The sequence below is a fragment of the Podarcis pityusensis genome (assembly GCF_964106645.2).
Source record: "Podarcis pityusensis genome assembly, chromosome: 3".
Lineage (NCBI taxonomy): Eukaryota > Metazoa > Chordata > Lepidosauria > Squamata > Lacertidae > Podarcis > Podarcis pityusensis.
Window position 1 is genome coordinate 118274797 of NC_138026.1, and position 25115 is coordinate 118299911.

A 25115-nucleotide genomic window follows, 5' to 3' on the forward strand; every position below is an offset into this window, starting at 1 on the left:
TTTAGACGGCCGCGAGGCGCGCCTGGCAGGAGCTAGGCCCCAAACGGCGGCAGATTGGTCGTCATCACCGCGCGCCAGCCTCTCTGGGAGGCCCCCTTCCCCCAAGATGGCGATGCTGGCAGAACGTGAGTATGAAACCGGCTGAAAGGACGGCAGGGAGAGGAATGAAGGCGCGGCGGGGCCCGCTCTTCGTCTCGCGGCCGTTGACGACGCCCCGTCACGCCAGGAGAACCCCACTGGGCCCGGCTTCCCCCCACCCCACCCCACCCCGCCCACCCAAAGGGTCCCGCTCAGCCCCAGTCTCCTGCTCCCGACCGAGGACAGCCAGATGCCTCCGGGGCATAGCTGTCAACGTTTCCCTTTTCCTCATCATCAATCTTTATTACGGTCCAGAAACCCAACAAATCGTTACAAAGCAATGCACAATTCAGACAGCCTACCTCCAGGTTAAACAAGCATTTTGTTCAGACTTAAAGATAGGGATCATTGGTTCTTGCAACCACCGATAAAAACTTTGCCACTGCTAATGTTCTAGCGTTTGTCCGGTCTTCCAATAGGAACCTGACATAGTGAGCCTCTGATTTTCCCAGTTCAGCCCTGGCATGCTCATATTTTGCACAGTGCAACAAAATATGTATTATAGAATCAATGTCTTGAGCACACGAGCAAAGTCTGTCCTGGTAGGGAACTCCTCTCAACCTGCCATCCAACACTGCAGAAGGAAAGACGTTTAGTCTAGCTTTGGTGAAAAGCCTTGGATGGTTTGGTACTGTCAGGTTTTTAATGTAAGATGTTAACTTAAAGACATGCCCATATTGTACTCCTACTGCTAGCGGGTACTCCTACTTTCTTGCGAGTAATCCTATTCGGAATAAGGGAATTTCCCTTTAAAAAAGGGAAAAGTTGACAACTATGCTCCGGGGTCCTCGCTTCCAAGTAGCGTTGCCGCCTGCCCTGCATAACTCAGGACTGCCCCATATTTCAGTATAGAATGCTGTGCGTCCTGTTTTGAGACAAATTTTGTCCTGTATTTCAGGCAGGGTGGATGTGATTTAAATCAAATCTATTGAAATCACTAGTCAGTAAATTTAATTTTTCTTCTTCTTACAGAAATACATTCCTGCTGGTATAATCTTAATACAGTGGTACCTCAGGTTACATACGCTTCAGGTTACAGACACTTCAGGTTACAGACTCCGCTAACCCAGAAATAGTACCTCAGGTTAAGAACATTGCTTCAGGATGAGAACAGAAATCGTGCTCTGGCAGCGCGGCGGCAGCAGGAGGGCCCATTAGCTAAAGTGGTGCTTCAGGTTAAGAACAGTTGCAGGTTAAGTACGGACCTCTGGAATGAATTAAGTACTTAAGCCGAGGTACCACTGTATTTACAACCAGATGAAGGTTTCATTTTTTGAATAATAAATTTCCAGAGTAGTTTTTACAGTTATATCAAAAACTACCGATTTGGTTATACTATTAGAAATATATAGGCAGATAATTATGAAATTATTGTTAACTGTTTATATCTGGACAACTTTTCTGCTGTACTTTATTGAAAGGAGAAGAATAATCATTTCCTTAATAGAAATTTAAACAATTTATTTAACTAAAACAATAACATTATAGCATATGTATCCATGTTTGTTAACTGATGTGATTAAACTTTTTTTAAAAAAAACAAACAAAACCCAACTTAGACTGAGTTTCAGCACACAGGAAAAACTTAAAACAAATCCTTATTTCCTGATGAATAGCCTATGGACTACAATGTAACTTAAATATAAAACTATCTTTGGAAAGATTTTTTTCCTCAAAAAGCATTTTCTTTTTAAAATCCAATTTAATTTTTAAAAAAATCCGATTTAAAGTGATGGATTGCTTTGGAGTCACTTCAGCACCAGATTCGGGGGGGGGGAAATAAATCGTTCACCAACTCCCTACCCCACCCCACCCCGGCCTTGTCCTGTATTTTGCCAGAACAAAGGTGGCAACCCTGCTTCCAAGGAAGGAAGTAGGAAACTGGGAAACAAGGGGAAAGTGGCTCATTGAGGCCTGTGTTTTATGACGTGCTTTTTTGTGTACACTGCTCTGATGTTTACGAGTCTGGTTTAAGAAGATCCCTAAAATTTAACAATTTTTCACGACTTGCTGACAAGCTGAATAGGAGCAGCCCATCCTTGTTGCGGGTTCAGTTCTTCTGGACACGTCAACTGGCAGTCATTGCCACCTTGTGTAAGAGGCTCTGCTGCCTATTCTTACTCTGCTTATTCGTTTGCTCTGCAGTGCCCTGGCCCCTGTGTGAATTTAAAAGCCTAGAGGCAGTTAGTGGAAGGGCATCATGGAAGGAGAATGGTTTGTCAGTCCTGGCCAGGAGGGGAGAGGGAAGAGCAAGCCAGAGGGGAAATTTCTTTTCCAACTTTGGGGCTTAAATTAGCTTTCTCTCTCTTCTCAGCACGCAGGAAGCAGAAGTGGTCTGTGGATCCCCGGAACAGCGCTTGGAGTAAAGATGAATCAAAATTTGGCCAAAAGATGTTGGAAAAAATGGGGTGGTCAAAAGGCAAAGTAAGTCTGCATAGCAAAAAAATATATGAACGGTTCAGAAGTGTGTATTTGCCTTGTGCGAGCCAGAAGGAGATGTGTGCTGAAATGGACAACGCTTCTTTCGTAAGGAGAAGGGGTTACCCTGGGATTGTAGAGCCAGTCACCGAGACGTGACTAACCACCTGATCAGTCCCCAGCCAAGCCACTTGCAGCCTTCCCTTCCCTAGCCTTCCATCTCCTCAGATAGAAATTGTGTTTTTCACCTGCTAAGTGAGTAACACAAACTGGTGAATTGTTATTTCCTTCTCTGACACACAGACATATGCATGCACGCACACACACACACACACACACACACACAGGTTTAATGAAATTTCAGCAGCTGGCATTGCTTTGTGTTTATGACTTTAGAAATGCATTTTTTATATTGCATTTTTACACTGCTCCCAGCTCCCATGGGAGGAAGGTCAGTATGGAAATGGAATCCATCATTGAAGGGTAGCTAACTCTGGTTCCATCCATCAACCAGGGGCTTCAGGGATGCTGGTTGATGTCTCTCTCTCTCTCTCTCTCTCTGTGTGTGTATATATATATGAGTTTGGAATGTGGTGTTATCACTGTTACAACCTGTTGTATGCCACCTTGGAAGGAACGCCATTGAAATGCAAGTTGGAAACCTTTTTGAGACAAATAAAATAATTTGCAAGGTGTTTCAGCCTCCCTTGGCTGATTTCATTACTCTGCTTCTCTTTCTCTCCCAGGGACTTGGAGCTCAGGAGCAAGGCAACACTGAACACGTCAAGGTCCAACTGAAGAACAACACTCTGGGATTAGGAGCAACCGCCAACCAAGAGGTGGGTGGAGTGAATGGAACCGAGGTCTACATCTGCTCAAATCGGGCACGAGCATTCAAATCCGCATTTATCTGCCTATCTTGGAATTCATATTGCGAGTTTTCTGTTCTCTGCAGAGCTCCAGATCCTCAGGGTTTGCAGAAGGGGAATCAACCCTGTAAAATTAGCAGATATGCAGACGGGCTTGATTTGTATTTAAAGTTCACAGAAAGAGACTGACTAGTTCTTGTTTTGGGTTTGCACAGAATAATTTGGATTTTTGTGCGAGTGCAGTCTGTCGTTTGGAATTGAATTAGATCGCTTGTCATTTTAGCAACTAGACAAACAGCTCTTTTCCAGCATCATACCAAGCCCAAGGTTACAATTAAGGAACTGTCGCTTGGTGTGATATCTCAGTTGACCAACCATGGTTTGCAGTCATCTGCCAATTTGGTTTTGAAATGATGATGGCTATGCTACCTGCACAGTAAAGGCAGCAACACTCCTGAATACCAGTTGCTGGAAACCACAGGAGGGGAGAGTTGCTCTTGTGCTCGCGTCCTGCTTGTGGGTTTACCTTTGTAGCACCTGCTTCACCATTGTGAGAATGGGATGCTAGACTAGATCACCATTATTGTTGTTGTTTAGTCGTGTCTGACTCTTCGTGGCCCCATGGACCAGAGCATGCCAGGCACTCCTGTCTTCCACTGCCTCCCGCAGTTTGGTCAAACTCATGCTGGTAGCTTCAAGAACACTGTCCCACCATCTCATCCTCTGTTGTCCCCTTCTCCTTGTGCCCTCCATCTTTCCCAACATCAGGGACTTTTCCAGGGGGTCTTCTCTTCTCATGAGGTAGCCAAAGTATTGGAGCCTCAGCTTCAGGATCTGTCCTTCCAGGGAGCACTCAGGGCTGATTTCCTTCAGAATGGAGAGGTTTGATCTTCTTGCAGTCCATGGGACTCTCAAGAGTCTCCTCCAGCACCAGAATTCAGAAGCATCAATTCTTCGGCGATCAGCCTTCTTTATGGTCCAGCTTCATGGATCACTGCCTTGCTGTAGCGAAGGGGCTTGAATAACTCAGAGAAGCTATGAGCTATGCCATGCAGGGCCACCCAAGATGGACAGGTCATAGTGGAGAGTTTTGACCAAACGTGATCCACCTGGAGCAGGAACCGGCAAGCCACTCCAGTATCTCTGCCAAGAAAGCTCCATGGACAAAGACAACAGATCACTGTTAGCCTGATCAAACAGAGCTCTAATCACTTTGTTAGTCATGACTGCCAGTCTGGTACGTGCAAGCAGTCTGGTACCAGAGACCTTCTCTGGTGCTTGTAGCATCTCCTCTACCCCCACAAAAAGGCTTAAGACAGACATATTGTAGCCAGTGGATTAGGTTGTGATATGTGTGTGGTTGTGAGTCCGTGTGGTGCCCACAACAGTTTTCCTGGTTTGCAAGGAAAACTGAACCCCCTCAAAGACCCGTGACCCTCTTGTGTGATATTTTGTAGGACAACTGGATCGCCCATCAGGATGACTTCAACCAGCTTCTGGCAGAGCTGAACAACTGCCACGGACAAGACACCGCAGGTACAGGAGTGAGCTATGAAAGGGCCCTGTGATTTGTTCCCATTGAATCAGCTACCAAATAAACTTATGCAATGCAATCCTTGGCCACACGAGGGCACTGCTGCCACTTGTGTGATTAAAATTGAAACCACAAACTACTCCAGTGGCCAAAATTATGGAAACCTTTTGGGAAAAGTGTATTTTCAAGGTTTGATGGCTCATAACACCTGATTGGCTCTCTAAACGCTCATGCTCACTGGCTACATTCAAATGGAGGAAAGCTACTGCATATCAGCCTAAGCAAGTTGTGCTTCCTTTTTCTGGTTATTTGGCTATAACGTTTGATAGAATATAGATAATTGAATTGAATATAGATAATTGAAGACAGGAGTTCCTGGCGTGCTCTGGTCCATGGGGTCACAAAGAGTCGGACATGACTAAATGACTAAACAACAACAACAAGATAATTGAACAAACTTTGTTGCATCACATTCTTCATTAAATTATCTTTCCATTGATATGTAATTTTATGGTATTACTCCCAAACAAAAGTGGTGTTATGAGCCATCAAACCTCAGAAATACACTTTTCCCAAAAGGTTTCCACAATTTTGGCCACTAGTGTAGACACAGTCTGGCCAAACAGAATGAGAGGTGTGTATTGCTGAAGGTGTGTGGGAGCAACTTTTTAAAAATATTAACATTTGATTTTAAAAAATCTGTTCTAAAGAAATAAAGTAATACAGAGAAAAAAGATGGGAAGTGGTGGTTGGGAGACTAAAGAAGTGTATAATAAAATAAAAACAATTACAAAAAATCAGTGAATATACTCCCATACATCCTTATATAAACTGATACGTTATTATCCAAATATACGGTATATGTAGATGTTAATATTCTACTACATTCTATACAAACTCCTTCCAAACGTCATATTTATCCAAACAAAGTCTACGTCTCTAAGCAGTCCATTCATAAGTTGCAAGCATTGTCCTATTATCAATCCATTGATTAAATGGTATCATACATGTATATTCTTCCAGTTCATCAGTATCAGTCTCGGCCACCATTAGGGCACGCAGAATCCATTTTTTGTTGTCCCGGGAGTGACTTGAGTTGTGCCTCACTTCCTAGACTTGAGTTTTAGGAACATTGGAAGCTGCCTTATACTGAATCAGGCCATTGGTCCATCTTGCTCAGTTTTATCTACACACTGACAGTCAGCTGCTGTCCAGGGTTTAGGCAACGAGTCTCCCCCAGCCCTACCTGGAGATGCCAGGATTTGAACTCGGGACCCGGATGCAAGGCAGATGCTCTGACACAGAGCTCTGGCCCTTCCCCATAGACTAGTTTAGACCAGCCCTTTAAACACACAACACATAGCTGAGACATTGACTGACAGGCAGCAGGCTTGGGATGAGCAAAAGGGGGAAAAATATTGCACAACTTGGTGTACTAATTATAGAATTCCACAGGCTAGATCACGAATTGGTGTGAATCAAAGGAAGAACAGCCATTTCATCCCTGCTAGAATTCACCAGGGGCACAGTGCAGAAGTTAAGCCTTTAAAGCCCTAAACAGCCTCGGTCCAGTATACCTGAAGGAGCATCTCCACCTCCATCGTTCTACCCGGACACTGAGGTCCAGCACCGAGGGCCTTCTGGAGATTCCCTCACTGCGAGAAGCAAAGTTACAGGGAACCAGGCAGAGGGCCTTCTCGGTAGTGGCACCCGCCCTGTGGAACGCCCTCCCTTCAGATGTCAAGGAAATAAACAACTACCTGACCTTTAGAAGACATCTGAAGGCAGCCCTGTTTAGGGAAGCTTTTAATGTCTAATAGGTTACTGTATTTTAATGTTTTGCTGGAAGCCGCCCAGAGTGGCTGGGGAAACCCAGCCAGATGGGTGGGGTATAAATAAATTATTATTATTATTATTATTATTATTATTATTATTATGCCCTTTGCTGCTGAAGTTAATGTGGGAATCATAGAATTGTGGAGAGTTCTCAAGGCTCATCGAGTCTATCCCGCCGCAATGCAGGGATCGCTGCTAAGGAATCTCAGACTGACAGCCGTTCAACTTCTGTTTGAAAGCCTCCAGTGAAGGAAAGTGTTTTAAGCAGGAAGTGTGAGGAGGGTTTCTCGGATCAGAAACCAAGTGAGATTCTGCAGAAAGCAGCGCATGTCTTTGCCTCATACAGCAACTTCTGCTTGTGTTTCCAGACGCCGCGTCCAAGGAGGAGAAAAGAACCTTTAGCCTGGAGGAGAAATCTAAGAGTGCCCGGAAACGAGTTCATTATGTGAAATTTGCCAAAGGTAAGGGAGAAAGCAAAAGGAGAACAAAACTAGATCACCAGAGTCGTCTCCTGGACACAGCAACTGCTTGCAAGCAGGGATGCGGGTTTCCTGGGAAATGTTGAATCGGGGCTTGTTTGTTTTCTGGGAAATTTCCCCAGGCTTTAAAAATCAGTTGGGATTCATTAGAGCATATTTTGACCTCTGTTTAGTAAGCATAAGTCTGCCCTGTTCGTGGTATGTCCCATAGGCTGCAAAGGTTTTTGCTTTTGCGACTTCAACGTGCTTTAAACCTTACTCAGAACTTAACTTGGATATTAATTTAATCAGTAAACTCAGTGTTTATAAGACAACTCAACAGCACATATTTCCTTTAAATTGCTTAAATGTGAAGATAAAAGATTTGAAGGCAGTTAACGTTCTAATTCAGCTCTTCTAAGGAGGTGTGCATTAGATAAATTGAGAGATTCCTTAGGTAAATCAAGTTATCAGAGGATGGGGAGTTAATTACAACATTGAAACTACCCAGTTGAATTGGTATCATTCATTATGTTACTGTATAAAGCAGAGGCAGCCAATGTGATGCCTTCCAGATGTTACTGGACTACAACTCCCATCAACCCTTGCCAGTATGGCTGATGGTCAGGAACGATGGGAGTTGTAGTCTCATCTCCTCTGGTGGTAACCATGTTGCCTACTCGTGATTTAAAGGTGTTGAAATGGAACATTGTTGTTTCCAGTGCTTAGATCAGGGGTCAGAAAACTTTTCCAGCAGGGGGCCGGTCCACTGTCTCTCAGACCTTGTGGGGGGGGGGGCAGGCTATATTTTGGAGAGAGAAAAATGAACGAATTCCTATGCCCCACAAATAACCCAGAGATGCATTTTAAATAAAAGCACACATTCTACTCATGTAAAGACACCAGGCAGGCCCCACAAATAACCCAGAGATGCATTTTAAATAAAAGCACACATTCTACTCATGTAAAAACATGCTGATTCCCGGACCGTCCGTAGGCTGGATTTAGAAGGCAATTGGGCCAGATCCGGCCCCTGGGCCTTAGTTTGCCTACCCATTCCTTAAGTATTAGACAAGTGCTATCTCTGTTGTCTGAAGCCCTTCCTCTTCTCCAAAGCCTTCATTATACACCTTTAGGCGCCAGGCAAAAAATGGATCCGGCCCAATTGCCTTCTCAATCCGGCCCACGGATGGTTTGGGAATCAGCATGTTTTTACATAAGAAGAATGTGTGCTTTTATTTAAAATGCATCTCTGGGTTATTTGTGGGGCATAGGAATTTGTTCATTTTTTTTTTTCTTTTTCAAAATATAGTCCGGCCCCCCACAAGGTCTGAGGGTCAGTGGACTGGCCCCCTGCTGAAAACGTTTGCTGACCCCTGGCTTAGATCGACAGTGCTGGCCACACTTAACATTCATTGCTGTTGGATGTGAGGGCGATCTGGCTGCGACATCTGTCACCCCATTGATCGCCAGGGTTGATTCGGCTGATCTGGCTGGCTAGGCGGGTGTCCCCTTCCTCCCTCACCGCCCCATGTGCGTCCCTCCCGAAGCTGCGCGCTCGGTGGAAGAGGACGACCATCCCAGATAGAAGGAGTGTACCGTTCTTCGGTCAAGGGTATACGATAGCTGCGCTCCCCTGCTAGAACCTCCAAACAAGCTCAAGGTCCATTTGTAGGAGAACGTAGGGTAGTCAAGCTTCCAAGACTCCAGACACATCCAAGTAAGGCGCTGCGTGTGGCAGTTTGCCATTCTTAAAAAAATAATAATAAATAAATAAAAATTCATTGCTGTTATTTAACACTGGCAATTGGCCTGAAATTCTCTAAGCTCCGTACATATATTAAAGATATGGCAATCCCCGTCTGCTGGCTCTCAGTCAAATAAGACACAACACGAGAGGAAAAGACAATGAGGAGGGAAGAGGAAAGCATGTGCTGGAGGAGCTGCTCCTTCAGCTAGTAGCCTTCACTAGTCCTCTGCTCCATGAATTTGCGCAGTCATCTTTTAAAGCCATCCAAGTTGGTCGCCATCACTGTATCCTGTGGGAGAGAGATCCACAGTCCTTTCCTTGTTCCGAATCCTCCAGTACTCAGGTGTGTTGGATGCCCGTGAGTTCTAGTGCCATGATAGTGCCTCTCTTGTTTCACCCCAGGAAAAGATCTCTCCTCCCGAAGCGAAGACGACCTGTCTTGCATTTTTGGGAAACGGCAAGCCAAGAAAACACAGGTATGGGACTCATTTTGATTTCCCCCTCCTTTCACCTGCACTCGGTCTAGTTGCAAGTTGTCTTTCCCTGTGTACAAAATCCACATTAGGGTGACCAGGTCATCTGGACAAACTTGGCTTGCAATCCTGAGCTCCTTGGAGGAAAGTGAGGGACGTAAATCCAATCGATCAATCAATAAAACAGCGGTTCTCAACCTGTGGGTCCCCAGATGTTGTTGGACTACAACTCCCATCATCCCTGAACTCTGGCCTTGCTAGCTAGGGGTGATGGGAGTTGTAGTTCAACAACATATGGGGACCCACAGGTTGAGAAAAGCTGCAATAAAATAACACTAATAAAACACATATTGGGATGTACATTTCATTGCACATGATAGGACCTAGAGTAAGTATGCATATAATTGCGCTGTTAAGTGGCATTGGCATGTTAAATCAGTTGCACACAGAAACACACACACACACCCCCCTCTGCTGTGCATTGACCAGGCATAGGCACACTCGGCCCTCCAGATGTTTCGGGACTACAACTCCCACCATCCCTGACCACTGGTCCTGTTAGCTAGGGGTGATGGGAGTTGTAGTCCCAAAACATCTGGAGGGCTGAGTTTGCCTATGCCTGCCATTGACTGTGCAGGCAAAGCCAGGTCGGGGAGTGTCATTCAGATGTCAGGAGATTGACAGGATAGTAGCCCTGCTCAGCTGTCAGACGTGGCCTGTAGGGAATGAGGGGTCCTGTTCTGTGGCATAGGGGAAGGTTGCCAGCCCAAGGCTGGCAGGTGGAAATCAGTCCCAAATCTGATTTGCAAATCAGAATGCAAAAATTATGGTTAAAAAAAACAAACCCCAGCTGGAAACATCTTACCGTTGAAAATGCATTTTATTTATTATAATTTTTCTAAAATTCGTAACACCGCTTGATTCAGAGGGGTTTGTGTAAAAATGATTAAGCAGTGAAATGACCGATAAGAAAAATTAACAGTAATTTAAAAAAAAAAAAAACCTTCCAAGAAGGGAAAGAAGATTAAGTCCCGACCAGAGAAGAATGGCAGATTAAGTTGATGGATTATTATGCCAAAATGGCAGAAATGACTGGAAGAATCAGAAACCGGGAAAACCAAAATTTTAATAATAAATGGGGAATATTTGTGATTTATCTTAAAAAACCATTGTAAACAGTTAAAATTGGTAGTAGGATTGGAATAACACTTGTAGTTTAATGGTGAATTTTGGATAAAATGGAGAGAGAAAAGATTTGGATCATCATAAAAGATGCAGAAGGAAATGAATAACGATAGGACTCACAAAGGGTCCTGGACAAAGTCCAGGAGATTTTGTGGAATCTTGTCTTTATGTTGTACAGTGGTACCTCTGGATGCGAATGGGATCCGTTCCAGAGCCCCGTTCGCATCCAGAGCAGAACATAACTCGCGTCTGCGCATGCGTGGGTCACGATTTGCCGCGTCTGTGCGTGTGACGTCATTTTGAGCTTCTGCTCGAGCGGAGAAACCCGGAAGTAACCCGTTCCATTACTTCCGGGTCACCGCGGAGCACAACCTGAAAACGCTCAACCCAAAGCTACTTCAACCCGAGGTATGACTGTATGTTGGATACGTGTTTGTAAAACTGTAATTTGAAAAATCAAATACTGTATTTTTTGCTCTATAAGACTCACTTTTTCCCTCCTAAAAAGTAAGGGGAAATGTGTGTGCGTCTTATGGAGCGAATGCAGGCTGCGCAGCTATCCCAGAAGCCAGAACAGCAAGAGGGATTGCTGCTTTCACTGTGCAGCGATCCCTCTTGCTGTTCTGGCTTCTGAGATTCAGAATATTTTTTTCCTTGTTTTCCTCCTCCAAAAACTAGGTGCGTCTTGTAGTCTGGTGCGTCTTGTAGAGCGAAAAATACAGTATTTTTTTTTTTTAAAGCCCTTCCAAAATTTAGAATGAAAATACACTGAAACCAGATTAAAGGACGCACCAGCTTTCTATAAACACCAGGGTAGGCTCACCTAAGCAAACGTGTTTCCAACAGGCACCGAAAAGAGCACAGTGAACCCGCCTGCCTGATATCAATCGGCGGGGAGTTCCAAAGCGTAGGTGGTGCCGCACTAAAAGTTCTTAGAAATGGGTGTTATGTGGCACTTGTAACAGCGCCAGTTCTTCTGACTGAAGTAGCCGATTGGGCGTATGGGGTAAGGCGATCTTGGAAGTAAGCTGGTCCAAAGTTATTAAGGGCTTTATGTGCTGATAGTAACACCCTTGAACTTGGCCCGGGACCATTTTCTGTCACGGTGAGTCAGAGGGAGCCAACGCGTAGCCCTTCAGATGCTGCGGCCGTCTCTGAACTCTGAACAACCCCAGCACCCTGGGGAGGCGTCATAGCCCCTATAGAGAGCACCACGCTGACTACCCCTGCGTTGAGCTATTCATAGTACCGCGTGGAGCAGCTCTTTCTGATGCAGGTACCGTTTCCATCGCGATGGAATTTGGAGCTGTCGTGCTGGTGTAAATCAAATCCATGGTTGCAACATTAGCAGCGAGATTGCGATGAGTCACCTGTAGAAACTGTCACTGGTTGATAGGTCTAGATCGAGATCTAGGCCAGATTAATTTTCCTTTTTCCAATGCAGGAAAAATGGTGTGTGTGTGTGTGGCTTATGTTTGGGAGTTGAACCAGCGTATCGAACCTGATCCATAAAAAAAATATCCAGCTTCCGGAATCGGCTGCTGGCTTGGGTGCCTTTGGAAATGGGGATTAGGCGGGTTCACAGAGGAGGTGTCACGACAAGCCGATCTGCAACAAAACATGGCCGTGTGGAGTTTCCCAGTTCTGGGTTCCAGCCAGCCATGCCCTGCTCCAGGAAACTCCGTTCTGTTACGACTCTTGCCTGCCTGCCCCCGCACCCCCCCCCCGTTTTCCTGCCCCACCTCTCAAGAAATACCAGTCCATGCCCACTGAATTTTCTCAGAACTCACTGGGCTAATCTGGAGTTCCCCCTCCCTTGTTTAGTATTTCTGAGAAAGCTTTAAACCCCGCTCCACCCCTGAGCACGTTTGATGGCTCCCAAGCCTGATAATAACTTCCTAGTCTAAATAACTCAGTTCGTTACCGCTAATAACACCAAGCTTGCAGGTTCGATCCCTGCTGCATATTCCTGCATTGCAGCGGGTTGGACTAAATGAACCCCAGGCTTCCTTCCAACTCTGAAATTCTGTGATTCCTCCTGTGTGGACAGTGCAGAAGATGTTTCGGGAGAAGCACTCGCTACCCCTTTCCCCCCAGATGTGGCCACATGTGGGTCTCTGTATCCGTTACTTGGAAACTTGGCACCAAACAGAGGGCCTGGTTATGAAGCCCTGGAGCACATCAGTTTCGGACCTGAAAGAGCAAGGGACCGCTGGCTGTGAGTGTCCCCGTATCTCTTCCGGCCGAGATAGGAAGAGTCCTGGTGTACATCAGGAACTGGGGTTCTTCTGACAGAAGGAGGCTCACCAGGGCTTCAGCCATCTCTGCGTTCGCTCTCTGGTCGCCTTGGGCGAACAGCTCACCGCTACAGATAGCAACTGCAACCCAAGCCTCTGGCTGGGACATCTTCAGCCTCAGAGCTCCTATATCCTTGAAAGACTGCAATAACCGAGGGATTCATATTTTCTCTCTCTCTCTTTCATTTTTTTCTCCGTCGTTTATCCAGCAGCTGCTTAGCCGGTGACACAACACTGACATCTCCCGCTATCTCGCTCCCAGCCCGTTGGGAAGCAGGCATGTCAAAACTGACCCTAACCAGTGATGCTTTTGCTTTTGGGGAGAGTTCGGGAGAGGAAAGTCAGCCACGGAGAATTGGGTTTTCTTCTCTAAAGGACCATCTGCAGCAGGAACAGACTATTCCCCCAGCCTTGGCCAACTGGGTGCCCTTCGTGGTTGTGCTGATTGGCGTCATAGTCCCAAACCAGAGAGAGAGAACGGGCATAAGAGAGCCTGCAGGATCAGGCCAGTGACCCTTCTAGCACAGCATCCTGTCCTCACAGCGGCCAACCAGATTCTTGCAGGAAACCCCACAATCAGGATTCGGGCACAAGAGCAACTCTCCCCTCCTGCGGTTTCCAACAACAGGGATGCAGAAGCTTCGTTGCCTCTCAGCTGTGGAGGCAGAACATAGCCGTAATGTTCTATGTAGTAGCCCTCGATAGCCCTCTGTGGATTTCTCAGATTTTCTGTGGCAGTGAGTTCCCTAGTTCAACTGCACAATCTCTGGGGAGCACCAGGTTGGCAAAAGCTGGAGTATAACACCGAGAGCCTCTCCCTTCCAGCAGGGGGCGCTAACTCTCCAGTCCCTTCACAGAGATGGGTTTGTTAAGTATTCCCAGCTTCCAGGGGTTTGCTGTGAATTTTTTTGTGGAGGGGAACACCTTGCGAAGGGTTGTTGTTTAGTCGTGTCCGACTCTTCGTGGCCCCGTGGACCAGAGCACGCCAGGCACTCCTGTCTTCCACTGCCTCCCGCAGTTTGGTCAAACTCATGTTAGTAGCTTCGAGAACACTGTCCAACCATCTCGTCCTCTGTCGTCCCCTTTGCCTTGTGCCCTCCATCTTTCCCAACATCAGGGTCTTTTCCAGGGAGTCTTCTCTTCTCATGAGGGGGCCAAAGTCTTGGAGCCTCAGTTTCAGGATCTGTCCTTCCAGTGAGCACTCAGGGCTGGTTTCCTTCAGAATAGATAGGTTTGATCTTCTTGCAGTCCATGGGACTCTCAAGAGTCTCCTCCAGCACCATAATTCAAAAGCCTCAATTCTTCGGCGATCAGCCTTCTTTATGGTCCAGCTCTCACTTCCATACATCACTACTGGGAAAACCATAGCTTGAACTATACGGACCTTTGTCGGCAAGGTAATGTCTCTGCTTTTTAAGATCCTGCCTAGGTTTGTCATTGCTTTTCTCCCAAGAAGCAGGCGTCTTTTAATTTCGTGACTGCTGTCATGAAGGGTAGTTCCCTAGTTTAACAGTGCACTGCGTGAATAAGTCCTTTTCTCTGTGCTGAAGCTTCCAGCATTCATCTTCATAGGAGCCCAGGCCCTCCAGGATATCATGGAATCATAGAGTTGGAATGGCCGGTGTAGTCCAGCCCCCTGCAATGCTGGAATCCCAACTTCTCAGCTCATCAGGAACCGCTTCTTACTGCTTGCAGTAAAACTCCTGAGAGCCAGGGTGGCACTGGGGTTGCAGAGCATCTGGGGGTCCAGTGCTCAAACCTTCAGTCTCCCAGGAAGCTCAGTGGGCAACGCTGGACCTCTTGGTACCTTTCAGCCCGAGCCTACCCCACAGCGTTCTACTGATGATAAAATAGAGGCAGGGGGTTAACAGCTTTGTTAGTTAACCAAATCATCACAATGCTAATTGCACGTGGGCAAGATACATACATCGGAGAGGAATAAAAATGTGGTTGGGGACCAAGAAAAGATGGTCAGCGCATTTCTTTTATTTTTATTTATTTATTCAATTTATACATCGCCCTATAAGGGACGCGGGTGGCGCTGTGGGTTAAGCCACAGAGCCTAGGACTTGCCGATCAGAAGGTCAGCGGTTCGAATCCCCGCGACGGGGTGAGCTCCCGTTGCTCGGTCCCTGCTCCTGCCCACCTAGCAGTTCGAAAGCACGTCAAAGTGCAAGTAGATAAATAGGTACCGCTCCGGCGGGAAGGTAAACGGCGTTTCCGTGCGCTGCTCTGGTTCGCCAGAAGCAGCTTAGTCATGCTGGCCACATGACCCGGAAGCTGTACGCCAGCTCCCTCGGCCAATAAAGCGAGATGAGCGCTGCAACCCCAGAGTCGGCCACGACTGGACCTAATGGTCAGGGGTGCCTTTACCCTTTACCTTTACACTGCCCTATACCCAGAGGTCTCAGGGCGGTTCACAAACAAAGACCACCACATATAAAATCAAACCAAATACAATAACCCAATAACCCCCCCGCCGCCGCCCAAAAAAGAACCACATTCAATAAGATCAACTAAAGGCCTGGTTAAAATGGAACTTTTTTTGCCTGGCGCCTAAAAGTGTGTAATGAAGTCGCCAGGTGAACTCCCCTGGGGAGAGCTTTCCACAGATGGGGAGCCACTGCAGAAAAGGCCCTGTTCTCATGTTGCCACCCTCTCGAGGTAACGGCACACAAAGGAGGGCCTCGGAAGATGATCTCAGGGTCCGGGTAGGTTCATATGGGAAGAGGCTGTCTTCGATGCTGATTCTCTGGAGTTCTTACGATCCCAGCTCTTAATTGCTGGGATAAATAACTATTTATTAGGATTCACTCTTCTAGCTGACTCCCAAGTCTTTCCCTACAAAGGCAAATCTTCCTGTTCTTTCTCCCTCCCACCCATCTCGAGGAGGCTTAAGGCCAGCCAAGTATCCCACCGTGGACTTCCGTTCCTTTCCCAGTGCCACGTAACACACACACACCCCAGCTGCCACCCCTCTTTTCTCTCCACCACCGCTAGCAAACGTCAGGCCTCGTTCCAGTCTGAGAACTTGCTTCCTTCGAGACAAATTGTGAGGCTGAATGAAGCTGTCATTAGTAAGCTCTATTGGGGGGGGGGCTGTATTCCTCCCCCCTTTTTTCCTTTTTATATTTTCTATCTCAAAACAATAGCTGTCTATCCAAGCGGACCTAAATAGGAAACGTCGACACCTATTCCTCCCGGTTCTATGGGAGACAATGAAGCAATTGAAAATATTGATTGGCAATTAGACGTGTCTCTCCCGAGACCTCTGCCTCAAAAAGCCCAGAGCTCTCCTTGAACTTGGGACTGGGAATTTCCTTACATGGCTCCCCCTCTGTTTAGATCTCCTTGCTTGTAAGGGAGGAAAACACATGGCATTAGTTCCTCTCTGGTTGGACTTCCTTGACCCCACCCATTGCACGCTCTCTCTCTCGTGTGTGTGTGTGTGAATATGCACAGACATGAACATGCATACGTAATATATTAATTTCTCCTCCGTTCCTTCTTCCGCTGTCCAGCTGTGTTGCCTGACAAAAGGCCTTATCACTTGTGAAAAGTGTTCCTGGAAGAGATGTAGGATTTGGGGGATAAGCTGTGGGTCAGAACTGACTAAATGTAATCCCGGCATTGTCTTGCAGCGAGAGGAAAGTGCCTGCTCACAGGGACATGTTAAAATAAGGAGCTCTGGCCTGCCAACAAACGCACCTGCCTCTTTCTTTCTTTCTTTCTTTCTTTCTTTCTTTCTTTCTTTCTTGAGTCCCTCCTTGCCATATGATCCTCGATTGGGAACCTCTTTCCTCTCAAGCATGTGGTCAGCAGCCTGCGTGGAAAAGTGACCCGTCAGATCCCTTCCCTTGTTTAGTCATGTTGAGTGGGCATTTTTCCGGATGACACTCTCTCATCTTAAGGCAATTTCCTGATTACAAGCACATTTTCTCGCTCAGGTTTCCTGTCCTGACTCACATTTCCTGGTGGTTGTCGTAGGCATCAAGCAGGGACTCATAGAATCTTAAGAGTTGGAAGGGACCCTGAGGGTCATCTAGTCCAACCCCCTGCCCAAGCGCAGGGCTCGAACCCACAACCCTGAGATTAAGATTAGTTCTCTTTTTTAAAGAAAATGAAATTAAAAATACGTATGCATATATGAAGGGGTATTCAGTCAACCAAGCGTTGTGAGCCCTGCCAGTTTGATTAACTGGTGGTATTTGAAGAGGCAAGGAGGCTCATAAAACCGCTTCATGTGGGAACTTCCTACCAACTTCACTTAATGAAACAAACAGGAAGCGAGCCAACTCCTTACAATAACCAACTAAAGGATGGAAATATATATGTTTACATGTTACATGTTGTCTCTTATGTGTGTTGCCTGTTAAGTGTATGTGAGTCTGTTCCTTGCGTCTCTGTCATTTTAGAAATCTTTAAGGGGTTTGTGTTTAAAATTGGCCACAACATCCACAGACTGCCTTTCTTAAGCGTGCGTAGTTTAAACTGCAAGCTTGCTTCAAGTTTTAGTTTCAAGAAACCATCTTGGACCTGATCAACTTAAACATGGCATGTTTTTAACACTGGGAGCCGCCCAGAGTGGCTGGGGAAACTCAGCCAGATGGGCGGGATATAAATAATAAATTACAGTGGTACCTCAGGTTAAGTACTTAATTCTTTCCGGAGGTCCGTTCTTAACCTGAAACTGTTCTTAACCTGAAGCACCACTTAAGCTAATGGGGCTTCTTGCTGCTGCACTGCCGGAGCACGATTTCTGTTCTCATCCTGAAGCAAAGTTCTTAACCTGAAGCACTATTTCTGGGTTAGCGGAGTCTGTAACCTGAAGTGTATGTAACCTGAAGCGTATGTAACCCAAGGTACCACTATTGTTATTATTCTTATATAAGAGTCCCATGCTCTACCGACTGAGCTACCCCAGCTGACAGTTGTGGGGGGCATCCCATTTGGCAGTGCATCAGCCATTGTGGGCTTGGAGCAATCGACTGTATTCCATGAGGACTAGAAAGCTGCCTTCGTTTTGGTTTTGGTTTTCCGTGGGCTCCATGGAGCTGGATAGAATCAAAAGGCCACAACATCCACCATGGGGTGTAGAGCATCGGTCTTGTTCCAAGATGGGTCATGACAGCAACACTACCCCCCTCCCAATATACCGTATTTTTTGCTCTATAAGACTCACTTTTCTCCTCCTAAAAAGTAAGGGGAAATGTGTGTGCGTCTTATGGAGCGAATGCAGGCTGCGCAGCTATCCCAGAAGCCAGAACAGCAAGAGGGATTGCTGCTTTCACTGCACAGCGATCCCTCTTGCTGTTCTGGCTTCTGAGATTCAAAATATTTTTTTTCCTTGTTTTCCTCCTCCAAAAACTAGGTGCGTCTTGTGGTCTGGTGCGTCTTATAGGGCGAAAAATACGGTATATGGTGAAGGGTTAAGAAATTAACCCCCAAATGCACGCCTGGGGTTCATGTCCCTGGATGTCTTGAAAAGAAGGACAAATGCATGGAAGATTTCGGCAGCTGCTATTCTCTGCCTCTGCAGTCGAGAGGCAGCAGTGCTTCTGAATACCAGTTGCTGGAAACGGCAGGAGCGGAGACGGCTCCTGTGTTCGAATCCTGCTCGTGAGAACAGGATGCTGGACTAGGTGGACCACTGGCCCAATCCAGCAGGCCTCTTCTTACGTTCTCACGTGAGCCAAATCCTGACCTGATCCAATCTTTTAAAACCTTTTGGTTAATCAGGAGAGAGTAAAATGGATTGCTGCGCAGAAAACTGCCTTCTCGGAACGTGCAGTTTTTGTTCCCTGTCTTCTCTCTCTCTCTCTCTCTCTCTCTCTCTCTCTCTCTCTCCCCCCCCCCACCCTTTTCCTTGGTGGAAAAATCTCGCCTCCAGCCATTCATTCCTTGGGGGGTTTGTTAGGGCCCAATGCGAAACTGAGGTGGAGAGGGGAGGGATGTGTGAGAGAGAGTTTGCTCTTTTTGATTTATCATCCTGCCATCCCGTTCGGTCACTTCTCTAGGCTAAAAGAGCCACGTTGGCTGTAATGTGTCGCCATTAGAGACCAAACATTAGCTGGGATAACCCATCATGGCTCACAGTGAAAAATGTCCCCTGATTGGCTAATTAATCAGTCAAAAGGGGAATGACACAACTCTTCGGGTTGAGGGACTCCTCTGCGGAGGTAAGCAGCCGCGTTGATGAATGGTTTCCCGGTAAATTCATATATCAAGAAAACTTAGTCATTTTTAACTGTGCTTTGCAGGAAAGCTGGCTTCCTCGTGCCCCCCCCCCCTCACCCAGCACTGTTTCTTCTTCTTCTTCTTCTTTTTCTCCTCTTCTAGCTTTTGCACTCCCCCCTTCTTCCCTTCCCACCCCCCATTTTTTGCTGCCTTTGCTTTTCACGGCTTCGTTGGAACGTGAGAAATGGGGGGAGTGGGGCAGAAGGCTCTGTGGGGGCAGCCGCAGGAGATATTTTGCCAAGACAAGAGTGGGGAACTCTGCCCAGCCCAGCCCCATTTCCTGGTGGCAGAAGGGCAGGGCACGTGTCGGCGGTGGGCGGGGCCAGAGACAAAAGTGGGAGGAGCAACTAATAGTCAATTTAACATCATTATTATTACTACTACAGTGGTACCTCTGGATGCGGATGGGATCTGTTCCGGAGCCCCATTCGCATCCAGAAGCGAACGCAACCTACGTCTGTGCAGGTCACAATTCGCCGCTTCTGCGCATGCGTGTGACGTCATTTTGACCATCTGCGCAAGCGACAATGCCCAGAAGTAACATGCTCCGTTACTTCCGCGTCACCGCAGCGCGCAACTCGAAAATACTTATCCCAAAGCTACTTCAACCCGAGGTGTGACTGTACTACTAAAGGTAAAGGTAAAGGGACCCCTGACCATTAGGTCCAGTCATGGCCAATTCTGGGGTTGCGGCGCTCATCTCGCTTTATTGACCGAGGGAGCCGACGTACAGCTTCCAGGTCATGTGGCCAGCATGACTAAGCCGCTTCTGGCAAACCAGAGCAGCGCATGGAAATGCCGTTTACCTTTCCGCCGGAGCGGTACCTATTTATCTACTTGCACTTTGATGTGCTTTCGAACTGCTAGGTTGGCAGGAGCAGGGACCGAGCGACGGGAGCTCACCCCGTCGCGGGGATTCGAACCGCCAACCTTCTGATCGGCAAGTCCTAGGCTCTGTGGTTTAACCCACAGCGCCACCCGCGTTCCTTCATTACTACTACTACCAAGCCCCTATACCTCAGTTGGTTAGAGCATGGTGCTGACAACACCAGGGTTGCAGGTTCAATCCTTGTATGGGGCAACTGCATATTCTTGCATTGCAAGGGGTTGGAATAAATGATCCTCAGGGTCCCTTCCAGCTCTACGATTCTACTGTATTAATTTATATCCCGCCTTTTTTCCTGGACCAGGACTGAAGGCGGCTTAACACTGATTTGAAAAACTCAGATAAAAGTACTAAAAGCGATTATTGCTTTCCTTTCGCTCTTATTTTTATTATGTATTCTGCATTGTTTTGTATTGTATTTCTGCATTGCGAACCGCCCTGAGCTCTTCGGATGAAGGGTAGTGTACACATTCAATAAATAATAACAAGAAGGTGAAAAAAAACATTTTAAAAATGATTAAACTCTCAACACAATAAAAGCAGTACATACAATGAAACAAATCTGTTTAACATACAGATAGAAAAAGCAGTGCAGCGCTACCAAAGCCCTTTCCATAAAATACAATAAAATAAAACAAAATAAAATAAAGTCAGTCCCCAAAGGCATGTTGGAATTAAACAGCATTCACCTGCCAGCAGAAAGACATCAAGGAGGGAGCCAGTGTCATAGCACTAGAACTCGTTGACATCCAGTGGACCTGAGTGTTGGAAGATTCGGGACAGATAAAAGAAATGGCTTCTTTGCACATAGTTAAACCGTGGAACTCACTGCCACAGGACCCAATGATGGCCGCTTTCTAGATGGCTTTAAAAGAGGATGGGACAGATTCGTGGAGGAGAGGGCTACTAGTCAGGATGGCTTTGCTCTGCCCCCAGAGTTCTGCTTCTGAATACCACCTGCTGGAAACCACAGGAAGGGAGAAGGCTCTTGCGCTCATGTTCCGCTTGCAGGTTTCCCACAGGTATCTGGTTGGCCGCTGCACAGCAGGGGGTTGGACTAGATGACCCTCGAGGCGGGGGGGGGGTCCCTTCCAACTCTACAACTCTGATTCTGTGGGCCATTGGCCTGATCCAGCCAAAGGCTCTTCCTGTGTCCTTAGGTAAAGGAATTTTGAATCTTTCTGTCTCTGGAAGCTGAGGCCAAAGAGGGAGCCAAGGAACAGTGCCAGTTCCCCCCCTTGGAAAGTGAAATAGCTGCTTCCACTTTTGACAGTTTGTACTTAATGCATCACTTGAGCTGTTGACTCCCTGACATGTATTCATTACAGCTCGGGCTCCCCCTGGTCGAACCCTTGCAGGCAGCAAAGCAATTTTCTCTCCCTCCTTCCTTGTTTTTATTTTTTTATTATTTTATAAGTAAAGGAGGTATCTTGGAGGGGAGAGAACCTGGAATTTCATTTTTAAAAATGCCAAAGGAATGCTTCACTGTATTTAATTGCCATGGATATTTCTCCCAAGGTTCCATGTCCGCCCTGCGTCCTTATCTATTGTTTTAACGAAATTGGCGTTCCATCCCCCCGATTAAATTCACTGTTCAAAGTCGCAGTGTTTTCAAATGTCCCGCTGTCTGCCAGGAGCCTTGGCACTTTGACCATACGACAGTCTCCGATAAATGGTCGTTACAACAACAACAAGCCTTAATAAATTATCTTCATGAGTAGGTCGAGGTCCAGTATAATGTATATCCCCAGCATAGGAGATAAGAGTGTTTGGTCCAGGGAGGTCTTAGAATTCTTGCTGAGCTGGGAAGGTGGCTGGGTGATTGTTGTTTATTCTCAAGAGTTTCTACCTCACAAGGTTGTGGAATAACCCCGTGTAGGGTAAAAGTCTGGGACACGGGTGGCGCTGTGGGTTAAACCACAGAGCCTACGACTGCCGATAAGAAGGTCGGCAGTTCGAATCCCCGCGACGGGGTGAGATCCCATTGCTTGGTCCCTGCTCCTGCCAACCTAGCAGTTCGATAGCACATCAAAGTGCAAGTAGATAAATAGGTACCACTCCGGCAGGAAGGTAAACGGCATTTCCGTGCGCTGCTCTGGTTCGCCAGAAGCGGCTTAGTCATGCTGGCCACATGACCGGAAGCTGTACGCCGGCTCCCTCGGCCAGTAAAGCAAGATGAGCGTCGCAACCCCAGAGTCGGCCACGACTGGACCTAATGGTCAGGGGTCCCTTTACCATTAAGGTAAAAGGTAAAGGGCCCCTGGACAGTTAAGTCCAGTCAAAGGCACAATGGGGTTGCAGCGCTCATCTCGCTTTCAAGCTGAGGGAGCCGGCGTTTGTCCACAGACAGCTTTCCGGGTCATGTGGCCAGCAGGACTAAATCTGGCGCAGTGGAACACAGTGACTGAAACCAGAGCACACGGAAACGCCGTTTACCTTCCCGCTGCAGTGGTACCTATTTATCTACTTGCACGGGTGTGCTTTCGAACTGCTAGGTTGGCAGGAGCTGGGACAGAGCAACGGGAGCTCGCCCTGTCTCAGGGATTCGAACTGCCAACCTTCTGATCAGCAAGCCCAAGAGGCTCAGTGGTTTAGCCCACAGCGCCACCCGCATCCCTATAACCCTGTGTACACCTCCATAGGCTCCTTGGAGAAGGATGCAGCCCACCTAACCTCTGAAGGCAGGGGCATGCAAAGAGTGGCTTGTGGAAAAGGACCTTTGTTGGAGCTTTTGAAGTGGACGTTGGGTGGCCATCTGTCATGGGTTCTTTAGATGTGATTCCTTCATTGCAGTTGGAGTCAGGATCTGTGATGATCTCAGTGCTTCAGCAGGTTCATGCCAGTACTGCGACTTCTTGAGTTGTTTCTTATACGTCACTGTTTGTTTTTATTCTAAGCCTTTTTGGCTTCATCTGGAGAAAGGTTCCCACAGCTGCTTACAAAGATTAATAATGGAGAGTTCCCCCACCTTAGGCTTAACAGTCTAAAGCACATGGCACAAAAGGAAAGAGGTATTGGGAGGGAGGAGGAAAAAGGTAAACTCGGTCACCTATTCTTAGTTAAGCAGGCCAGCCTCTCTCATTGCATGCGATTCCAAACCTGCCTGTCTATCAATTTCTCTCACTCACACACGTACATGCACGCCAGCCGGGTCTCGAGCTATTTCGTCCCCTTGGCCTACTTGCTTTTATATTTACTTATCTATAAACAAACTTAATTAAAGAGCTTTTGTCCCACCCTTCTGCTGAGAAAGACCCAAAGCGACTTGCAACCAAACTTCACCGGAAAGCAAGCAGGCCAAGGGAACTAAATAGCTGGAGACCTGGCTGGCGTTACGAGCTCAGTTGGTGCTGATAACGCCAGGGTTGCAGGTTCGATCCCTGCACAGGACAGCTGCTTATTCCTGCATTGCAAGCAAGTTGGACCAGATGATCCAACTCTATTGTGTGAATCCAGAGCAGCTTACAGCTGGCCAAGACAACATGCCCTGCCCTCAGTCTTGCAATCCGAAAACGAAAGCCATATGGAAACGAAAGGGATTGGGATGAAGCCAGTGGAGTCGTCCTGCTTCCCTTCTCTTCCTCTGCTGCACCCTGATGTTACTCCCGTGCACACTGAGGTGGGGGGCGCCGGGAGAGCGTGTGTGCGTTTTGCCCCTGCAGCCATTTTTGCCAGTTGCCATCCCGGGTGAGAATCAAACAGTGGGCTTTTCGTCTCTGCAGCTTGCCATCTTAAACCACCGCAGCGCCCCAGAGCTCTCCACTCCCTTCCCCGACAGCCTGTTGTTCACAGGCGAGGATGGCGTGGGTGCCAGCGAGGGGCTTGCACAAACACAGGGAACGCCGGGCAGAGTGTCGCCGTTTGTGTGCCAGGAGATCTGGGTGGCGGCTTGGCGCTAGTGCCCCTTGATTTATGGGCTTAGCCAAGCCTACATTTTGGGCGCCCCCTCCCTGAATTGCTGCCCTGTATTTTGTACTGGTTTTCCCAGTAGTGATGTATGGAAGTGAGAGCTGGACCATAAAGAAGGCTGATCACCGAAGAATTGATGCTTTTGAATTACGGTGTTGGAGGAGACTCTTGAGGGTCCCATGGACCGCAAGAAGATCAAACCTCTCTATTCTGAAGGAAATCAGCCCCGAGTGCTCCCTGGAAGGACAGATCCTGAAGCTGAGGCTCCAAGACTTTGGCCACCTCATGAGAAGAAAAGACTCCCTGGAAAAGACCCTGATGTTGGGAAAGATGGAGGGCACAAGGAGAAGGGGAAGACAGAGCACAAGATGGTGGGACAGTGTTCTTGAAGCTACCAGCATGAGTTTGACCAAACTGCGGGAGGCAGTGGAAGACAGGAGTGCCTGGCGTGCTCTGGTCCAGGGGGTCACGAAGAGTCGGACACAACTAAACAACAACATTATGTTCAAGCGAGGGCCCATTCCTCTGTCCCTTGCCTTTAAATATTTGGAAACATGGGACTTGCCTTAAATCATTTTTTTCCGGGGTGGGGGCTCAGGCCTCCATCTCTTCTCCCCACCCTGCCTCAGAGAGTTGCCCTCTCCATTTCTTCACCCCCACTGCCCACTCCGCCTTGGCACGAAGAAGGACGCCTAAATAGGGCTTTTCTGTTCAGGAGAAATTAAGCATTTCTTCTTTTTTTTAAGCCTACTTAGCTTGTCAGCCTGGATTTATATTGTCATAGTTCACTAGGGAGAGATAATAGGGACGGCTTTGATGTTTGAAGCCACTGCCTTGCTTGGCACAGTGACCGTTTTAGCGAGCAAATGCTGGATCAGGCTACTTTTATTTATTTATTAAAAGTATATACTGCCCTTCCTCTGAAGGTCTTAGGCCGGTTCCCAAGATAAAAATACAGGCTAAAACCACGAATAAATAGGGGGAGAGAGTAACACACACACACACACCCCGTTTAAAAGGCTGTGGATCAGCCAAATGCTTGGTTGAAGAGGAACATTTTAGGCTGGAGCCTAGAGATGTGTAACGACAAACCGCCCTGGGGAAGAGCGTCCCACAAATGGGAGC

The 25115-nt window shown here is 47.3% G+C and overlaps 1 protein-coding gene across 1 annotated transcript in view; it reads left to right on the forward strand.

Moving 5' to 3' along the window:
- The first annotated feature begins 23 nt into the window (after positions 1-23).
- PINX1 (PIN2 (TERF1) interacting telomerase inhibitor 1) overlaps positions 24-25115 on the forward strand; it is a 55107-nt gene continuing 30015 nt past the window's right edge. The window contains exons 1-6 of the mRNA XM_081001143.1: positions 24-125; positions 2453-2562; positions 3303-3395; positions 4883-4961; positions 7164-7256; positions 9406-9479. Coding sequence (XP_080857269.1) covers positions 107-125; positions 2453-2562; positions 3303-3395; positions 4883-4961; positions 7164-7256; positions 9406-9479 — 468 coding nt within the window. The 5' untranslated portion in view covers positions 24-106. The remainder of the gene's footprint in view (positions 126-2452; positions 2563-3302; positions 3396-4882; positions 4962-7163; positions 7257-9405; positions 9480-25115) is intronic.